The sequence below is a fragment of the Equus asinus genome, chromosome 2, assembly GCF_041296235.1.
Source record: "Equus asinus isolate D_3611 breed Donkey chromosome 2, EquAss-T2T_v2, whole genome shotgun sequence".
NCBI classification, from domain to species: Eukaryota; Metazoa; Chordata; class Mammalia; order Perissodactyla; family Equidae; genus Equus; species Equus asinus.
Genome location: NC_091791.1, coordinates 165,779,791 through 165,789,295, shown reverse-complemented (window position 1 = coordinate 165,789,295; position 9,505 = coordinate 165,779,791). Strand labels below are relative to the sequence as shown.

At 36.4% G+C, this 9,505-nt stretch overlaps 1 gene segment (V, D, J or C); it reads right to left on the bottom strand.

Moving 5' to 3' along the window:
* Positions 1–6,279: 6,279 nt before the first annotated feature.
* On the bottom strand, positions 6,280–8,346 carry LOC106840793 (T cell receptor alpha variable 14/delta variable 4-like). The segment is given in 2 exon segments: positions 6,280–7,779; positions 7,950–8,346. Coding segments are annotated over 2 exon segments (402 nt in total).
* Positions 8,347–9,505: the final 1,159 nt, after the last annotated feature.

The window sequence follows — 9,505 nt, the reverse complement described above, 5'->3', positions numbered from 1 at the left end:
AGAACGTAGCAAAATTACCTCTTCTCAAGCCCTTAAAATATTTTAAGACAGTAGTTTCACAAGTTCTGTATTCATCCAAATCAATATACTGGAAAAATAATTAAATAATTCAAGGTTTGGCTCTTTCACCAAAACCTGCAAAAAAAAAAAAAAAACATATTACAAGAGATACAGAAACTAAAATTCAGGAGCTAACCAGCAGGTAGTGGCATAAGGATTCCTTTCAACCCAATTATTAGGCACCTGACTTGAGCAATGCACTGTAGCAAGAGTGACAAACTCTTGTTGGCTTTCGTGAACCACCAGGGTATTGGAACTTCATTCATGGCCAGTGATCACTCTCTCTGTTCCTTGCAACTTGCTTGTGATAAAGGAGTTGAGAGCATAGTTGTTCAAATTAACTGGTATAAATGGTTCATATGTTTAAATTTTTAGCTTCATCCTTCCTACATGACTACATTGTTTAAACCATGGTTTGGCCCTCATAACCAGTCACAGTTATGAAGCTTTATTTCACAGGGATATAGAACGTTAAAGACAGAAATGAGAATAATTTTCAGATGCATTCCAAGAATCTGAGAAGTCTATTCATCACATAAATTTGAACCATAGTTACTGGCCCAACAGTTTCTAGAATAAAGCTTGGAGCATCCCACAATGAAAGACAAATACATAATTAGCAGTGACATGGAAGCCAAGACTTCCATCTAAATATGGTTGAATAGGGGCTGGCCCTGTGGCCGAGTGGCTAAGTTCATGCGCTCCGTTGCAGGCAGTCCAGTGTTTCGTTGGTTCAAATCCTGGGCGCAGACATGGCACTGCTCATCAAACCACACTGAGGCAGCGTCCCACATGCCACAACTAGAAGGACCCACAACGAAGAATATACAACTATGTACTGGGGGGTTTTGGGGAGAAAAAGGAAAAAAATTAAAAAATAAAAATCTTAAAATAAATAAATAAATAAATATGGTTGAATAAACTCATCATTTTCCCCTTATCCTCATGGAAATAATCTAAATGCAACAATGAAATAAAAGAAAATGAATACACACTATATCTGTAATTTCAAACAAATTAGGAGAGAGAGCCTGAATATTTGTAAAAGCTGCCAAAATCAGATAAGCTTACACAAAAACACAGGTACTGAACAGGTAAAATGAGTCATCTCACATCTAGACAACCATGCCGTGTCAAATCCATCAAGCCAATCTTGGGTACATATTCAAGTCTTTTAAGATTTGTTAATAAGAAGAGTTACATTAATAGACTTTTAAACATTAAAATTATTTTTACATTCCTGGAATAAACTCAAATTAATTATGTTGTAGTTAATTTTGTGAATGTATGCAATTGTCCCTCCTCATTTTTTTTCTAGATTATGATAGTGTTAAAGTTTTTTTCAAAATGTCAGATTGTGGTTTCATCATTGATTTTATTGTTTTCCTTTGACCAATCAACTCCTGCTTCTATCTTTAATCCCCTCAGTCTGGTTTCTTTCATCTTGATTTATTGTTCATTTTCTAACTTCTTGAGTTATGAGCTGAATTTATTTAGTTTTAGTTTTCATCCTTTAGTGAAAATCTATCAACTGGAGCCAAATGACCTGAGTTTAAGTCTTGGATCTTTCATTTACTAGATTTGTGCACTGAGGTAAAACTTAATGCTGCTGTGTCTCTATAATATGAAAAATAGAATGAACCTGGTTTCCTTCCAGAGTATATTCTCAATTAATAGCTAAACATTGCTTAAAAATTAGTATTCAATTACAAATTCTGCATCCTATTCAACACATCATCATATATTAGAATATTTATTTTTAGAAGGGCATAATATTTTCACATCTCACTTTTAAATTAAATTTGAAGAGAGCTGATGTATTGAAGATATAAAATGATTGCACTATGGAGTTCATACTCATAAGTATGCTTGAAGTGGGGGCCTATATGAGTACTTGAAGTACATGGGACAAATATTCTGTTCCACACTCAACTGTCACAGCACTTGAAATTCCACCCTTAAAAATACTTCTCCTTAGTACTGATAAACGAATTCAGCAAAATTGCAGGATACAAAAACAACATGCAAAACTCAATTGCATTTCTAAACACTAACAATAAACAATCCAAAAAAGAAGTAACAATTCCATTTACAGTAATATCAAAAATAATATAAAATTTAGGAATAAACTCAACCAACAGGGCTAAAGACTTGAACACTGAAAACTACAAAACATTGCTGAAAGTAATTAAAGGAAACACAAAGAAATGGAAAGACATCCTGTGTTCATAGATTGGAACACTTAATATTGTCAGTACTGTCGAAATTGATCTGCACATTCAATGCAATCCTTATCAAAATCCCAAAGGTATTCTTTGCAGAAATAGAAAAATCCATCCAAAAATTCCTGTGGCATCTCCAGGAAGCACAAATCACCAAAAAAATTTTGAAAAAGAAGAATAAAGTTGGAGTCTTACACTTTTTGATTTCACAACTTTTCAAAACTTTTCACAGACCTACAGTAATCAAAACACCATGGTGTTGGCATGAAGACAAATATCTAGACCAATAGAATAGAATAGAGAGCTAAGAAATAAATGATCAGATTAATTTTAACAGTGTTCCAAGCCCATTGAATGGTGAAAGGAAAGTCTTTTCATCAAATAGTGTCAGGAAAACAAAATTTACATCGAAAGAATGAAGTTGGACTCTTATTTCATACTATATACAAAAGTCAACTCAAAATAGATAAAAGACCTAAACATAAAGCCAAGACCAAAAAACTCTTAGAAGATAACATGGAGGAAAATCTTCATGATATTGTATTTCACAATACTTTACAATACTTTTGTGGATATGACTCCAAAAGCAGAGGTTACAAAAGAAAAAAAATAGATAAATTAGGCTATATCAAAATTTAAAACTTCTGTGCATCAAAGGATACAATCAAAAGAATGAAAAGACCACCTACAGAATGGGAGAAAATATTTGCAAATCTTATATCTGATAAGAGATTAATGTCCAGAATATAGAAAGAACTCTCACAACTCAACAACAGAAAACCAAACAACTCAATTTGAAAATGGATAAAGGACCTGAATAACCATTCTTCCTAGGACACACAAATGGCCAATAAGCACATGGAAAGTTGCTAAACCTCACTAATAATTAGGGAAATGCAAATAAAAACCAAAAGGTGGTACCACTTCTAACCATTAAGATGGCTACTATCAAAATAACGGAAAATAACAAGTGATGACAAAGATGTGGAGAAATTGAAACCTTTTTGCACTGTTGGTGAGAAGTTAAATGGAAGACACTCTGGAAAACAGTTTGGAGACTCCTCAAAAAATTAAAGATAGAATTGCCATGTAATCCAGCAATTCCATTTCTGTGTATAGACCCCCCCAAAATTGAAGGAATTTGCATATATTCTTGAAATATTGAGATATTTGTACACCCATGTTCATAGAAGCATTATTCACAATAGCCAAAAGGTGAAAGCAACTCAAGTATCCATCAGTAGATGAATGGATAAACAAAATATGGTATTATATACAATGGAATATTATTCGACTTTAAAAAGGAAAGATATTGTGACAACTTGTTACACCATGGATGAACCTTGAAAACATTATGCTAAATGAAATGTCAGTCACAAAAAGACAAATGCTGTATCATTCCACTTATACGAGACACCTGGAGCAGTCAAATCCTAGAGACAGAAAGGAGAATGGTGGTTGCCAGGGGCTCAGGGGAAAGGAGTCATGGGGACTTATTATTCAATGGGTGCAGCGTTTCAGTTTTGCAAGATTTAAAGAGTTCTGGAGATGGACGGTGGTAATGATTTTACAATAATGTGAATGTACTTCATACCACTGAACTTTCACCTTAAAAATGGTTAAAATGGTAAATTTGATGTTATGTGTACCAAAATTAAAAATAATTTTAAAGGTTTTTAAAAAGATACTTCTCTTTATGATTTCTACTGTACACATCTGCTTTCCAATTGAAAACATAAGAGGAGATTATAGAAGATAACTTATAAACCAGCCATTACCATTCAGACTTTAGGACACTGAGAACACGGGGTTAGAGGTGGAAGGAGGAAATAGGAGAGAATGAGGGTTTTGGATTGTGGAACGTTGATTTGACGTAGCGGGCCTGGGATGTACAAAATAGTCACAAGATGGTATTAAACGCTTTTGGAGGAGTGAAGTGAACAATCAGAGCAGAGAAAAGAAAGAATCCACACTTCTCCCCCTCACAGTATTCCTCTTATAGTCACTAATTGTTGATCATCTTATGGATAGGACTGGTAGGAGGCAGATAAACCTATATTATAAAAATTAAGTTCTTCCAACTTGAAAACACAAACGCATAAAGGTACATGCATTCTTATGTTCATTGCATCATTATTCACAATAGCCAAGACTTGAAAGCAACCTAGGTGCCCATCAAGGGACAAATGGCTAAAGAAGATATGGTATATATACATAATGGAATACTACTCAGCCATAAAAAATGATGAAATCTGGCCATTTGTGACCACATGGATGGACCTTGAGGGTATTGTGCTAAGTGAAATAAGTCAGAGGGAGAAAGTCAAACACCATATGTTCTCACTCATAAGTAGAAGAGAAAAACAACAAATAAATACATAGCAACAGAGATTGGATTGGTAGTTACCATAGGGGAAGGGGGAAAGGGGGAGGGCAAAAGGGGTGATTAGGCTCACATGTGTGGTGATGGACTATAATTAGTTTTTGGGTGGTGAAAATGATGTAATCTACACAGAATTCGAAATATATTGTGATGTACATCTGAAAGTTATATAATGTTATAATCAAATGTTACTGCAATAAAAAAAATTGAGTTCTTCCATGCTAAAGGTGTTAATAAGGCCATAAATAGAATGAGCTTTTGGCAGAAAGTTTGTCACACAGTGCACATTCACAGACTTTTTCTGAATAAATGGATATATATAAATGAATAAATAACTTTTATTAAAAAATAAAGCTGCCTTACTCTGTTAATACACTGCTTTCTATTTTTTAACTTCTTAATTTAAATATTTGCATTTATTGGGCCATCTTTTGTAGGTGTTGGATCAAGGTTAGGCTAGCTCTGTAAAATAAAATCTATAGTCTCTATGGTAAGAATACATTGCAAGTGTCTGTACTTTGAAAATTAGAAACTCTTAGCTATATCATCAAGGTGATTTTTTGTTTTGGGGGGATATTTTTGGTGAGGAAGATCATCTCTGAGATAACATCTGTTCCCAATCTTCCTCTTTTTGCTTAAGGAAGGTTGTTGCTGAGCTAACATCTGTGCCAATCTTCCTCTATTATATGTGGGGTGCTGTCACAGCATGTCTTGATGAGCGCTGCAAGGTCCACTCCTGGGATCGGAACCTGTGAACTCCAGGCCACCGAAGCAGAGCACACAAACTTAACCACTACACCACCAGGCTGGCCCCTTGGTGATTTTTTAAATATCCTTCCTTTGCACTTGGAACACTAGCAAAAATGAATACTATAAATAGAAAGTTTAATTAAAAATGTATACACAGGGCGGGCCTGGTGGCACAGCAGTTAAGTTCTCAAGTTCCACTTTGGAGGCCTGGGGTTCGCCCGTTCTGTTCCCGGGTGCAGACAGGGCACCACTTGGCAAGCCATGCTGTGGCAGGCATCCCACATAGCAAGCAGAGGAAGATGGACATGGATGTGAGCTAAGGGCCAGCCTTCCTCTGCAAAAAGAGGAGGACTGGCAGCAGATGTTAGCTCAAGCTAATCTTCCTCAAAAAAAAAGTGTATATAGAGATGAATATGTAGAAATATAGAGAGAGAGAAATTCATTTGAAGAAAAGGTAAGAAATTTCAAAATACAATGAAAAAATTAAAAGTCCTGTACAAATAGAGAAACACGTATTTTCCTGAATTAAAAACATAGAACGGATATTTCAAATCTTAATACAGTCATTAAATGCAATGCCAACTTTTCAAATAGTTTTTGTTTTGTTTCTCTGTTTCTTTTAATGGAGGGATATTGAATATAAGTAAAAGGAGACAGAATTTTTAACATTTATAAGGAAAAGTAAATGTGTAAAAATTACCCCTGAAATTACCCCTGAAACAGTAATAGTGATCAGTGATTTAGTCTCATAGGTAACAAGATTTTAAACGACTGTCTCAGGTTGGTATAGAATGAGCCAAATAAATCAATGGAACAAAATAAAGCATGTGGAAATATATTATAATGAAAAGAGGAATTTAATATAGTACAATAATGGTTATTCACTTTAGGAGAAAAGGATGCCTTATTCATGTACAAATAAAGAGGTTTGTGTCTCTGTCAGGGAGATTCCCCTCTTGTCCCTCTAAGACCCACTAGTTATTGATCATTTTATGGATAAGACTAGTGGGAGGAAGGTAAACTTCCAGTATAGAAATCGAGCTCTTTCATGCTAGAGGTGTTAATAAGGTGGACTTAGCTCTTAGCACAAAGTTTGTCACATATTAGGCACCTTAGAAAGTAAATATGAGTACCATTGACTCACAGCAAACAAATCTAAATTAAATTAAATCATTAAACAGTATAAAACAGCTTGATATACAAAAAGAGGAAACATACGGAGAGATTTCTTGGTTTTCCTTATTGAAAACAATGGTTGTAACATAATTGAAGGAAACCAGAATACGTCACCCCAAAATATACCTCTCAGACATAAGAATTATTTTGAGATGAGGGCAAATAAGAAGCAGTAAACACAGAAAAGGCTCCCTCTTTTCTGCCTAACAGCAGGAAATAAATTCTCCTTTTGTTAGAGAGAGACTCCTATCAGCCCAGAGATGGCCCCAGAGAATCTGCAAACAAACCTTGTTAAACTAGTTCTTATGGAAGCTGAGGACTGCCGGCCCTCTTGGGATGACCATTGGCCTTGTCTTGTCAGTTCTTCGCAGAATTATTGTTTCTTTGTCAATTTAATTCTTAGGCCCAGCCCTGGACCCAAAGAGGGTAAAGGAGAATTTTTCCTCCCCTACCTAATACACACTCAATAAATATTTATTGAGCAGATTTATCTGAAAGGCCAACATTCACTGGTATTTTTCCTGGTTTTTCTGTCATATGATTCCGAACTTCCTTAGCCAATTCTTCTAGCTCAATCTAATCACCAAATGTCAAAGATTCTGTGTGGTGGTTCCTTTTTTTCAACCCTTGGTCAAATTCTCTTTGTCTACTTTCAATTCAGGGATACCTACATTTTTGATGAATGATAACTCTGGACAGAATCTACGAACCTAGAAAAGTATTTTCTTAGAGCGAGTGTTTTCTCTCTAACCCTACGCCTGTGCTGGCACAGCCCTAGCCGCTTCCTGTCTGTGATGACAATTTCTCACCTTGGTCCCTACAGCAAGTGCATGCATCAAGCAGAGCCCTGGGGTTTCTGCACACCTCCCTCCAACACATCTCTCACTGTGGGCTCACTCAGTGCACAGAAATACACTGCAGAGTCCTCCAGCTGTGGAGCTGAGATGACAAGGTTGATGGATTTTTTTGCCTTCTGGAAATTCAATGAATAGCGACCTTCTGTGGCATTTTGCTGGTAAGAGTCCTGACGAATAAGGAAAATCATTGCTCCACTGCTGGGCTGCTTGTACCAGAACAGACTGTAAGTGCCAGAACTGGTGTCATAGGTGCAGTTCAGGGTCACAGCCTCCATCTCCTGCACTGACATTGCTGGTTGGGATTGAGTTACCTTCTGGCAAATGCTGGATCCTGAAGGAAAAATGACAGAATCAGAAGTTTTGGAAACAAATGATGTGGGACAAAGAAATTCTATTTTACACCGTGCTACCCCTCCTTTCCAGGGTACCCACAAGAACATTGCCTGTACCCTCGGTCCTTAGGACATAGAGTATGCACATTCCCGCTCTGGCCATCCTTACCTAGCCACATTGAAGCCACGACCATCTTCAGAAGGCTGGAGAGCAACATGTTTGAGGTCTTCCACTAGAAGGAAAATATCTTGTTCTTCAACTTCAGAGTCCTGCTCTGTGAGGTGAGCCTGCCAGGGCTAGGGAAGAATTACTGGGTTTGTGCTGCTGCTGCCTCAGAACAGGAAACAGGGGTTTCCTGGTGTAACCAGTTGGTGTGGATCACAGCAAACTTCTCTATGCACTGGCTGGGAGTCTTCCTCAACCCAAACTTCCATTCGAAGTAATAACTCTTATTTAGAAAACAATTATGTATGAAAATAAACGTGTAAAATTTTATCTTGAAGATTCAATCAACTGTGACGTTCAGTCATTGTAACAGTGATGGAACTGGGTCAGTAGTATTTATTTTAAAATATTATGTATAATGGATTATGGAAACATTAGATGTAAAAATCATATATGCTCACTCCTATGTATGCTGTTGTTTCACCTAACGTAGAAATGAGTCACTTTATGATAAGAACACAAAACTGTTTGGACTAATCACTGTAGCTCTTTCAATCTACTTATTGTTATAGCAATATTTCTGCTCACTGTCAATGTCTGTTCAGTTGCCTGTCTTGGGCCAAAAGCAGAAATTCTAGTCACTCTGTGCTGAAGAGTTTAGACTGAGGTCCCTCAGGCACTGAGTCCTGTCGCAAAAGGTCCCCTTTTCTTTTCTATTTAATTTTGACAGCCCAGCACTATTCCTAAAGGCCAGGATAGACACATGAGTCTGGCCATTAGGTTATCCAACCTAATTTATATTTTTCCCATTACCTCACTTGAGACCCTAAATAAACCACAGTAAGTGTCTATATTTTGGATGCCCAGCTCTGAAGTGAATATACCCTAGGTGATACCATGCACCTCCATAGGACAGCTGATCATAGGATCATTGATTGTAATAAAACTTTCTCTTTGTATATATATTAAAACTAAGGCCTTGCCTACTGATAGTACTCAACGACATGGCGAACAACAAAGATCCATTGCCTATCACTGCCTGTTTCTTAATACAGTAGCCAAAGCTTATCATCCTTTTCAAAGGAATGGCAGCCTCAGCTAAACTGGTTGAAGTATCTTCACATATTACGGTGGAATTTCCATTAAATCTGATGGTACTAAATCCTGTACAAACTGTTCTGCTCTCTAAGTTATAGACTATAACTCTCAAAACATAACATTTTTCTACCAGTTGGCTGAGTAAACACGAAAGATTATTCATTTCTTCTCATATTATTCAATCCAATACATTTCACAGTCAAAGGACTCTCCTGATTATACTTCTGTCTTTCAAGAAGTGTCCATGTCTAGAACAGATTTTTTGGACACTCTCATACCAATTTCTGCATTAATAAGCTTTTTAATAATCTTATATCAAAAATTGAAAGACTCGATACCAGACTGGCTATAGAATAACTACTCCAGACTCCTTTATAAAAGCCTATCCCTTAGCAGAAGTAAAATTACTTCAAGTGACTGAACCTGTGGATTGCTCTTGGGCGCATCCATTTACAAAATAT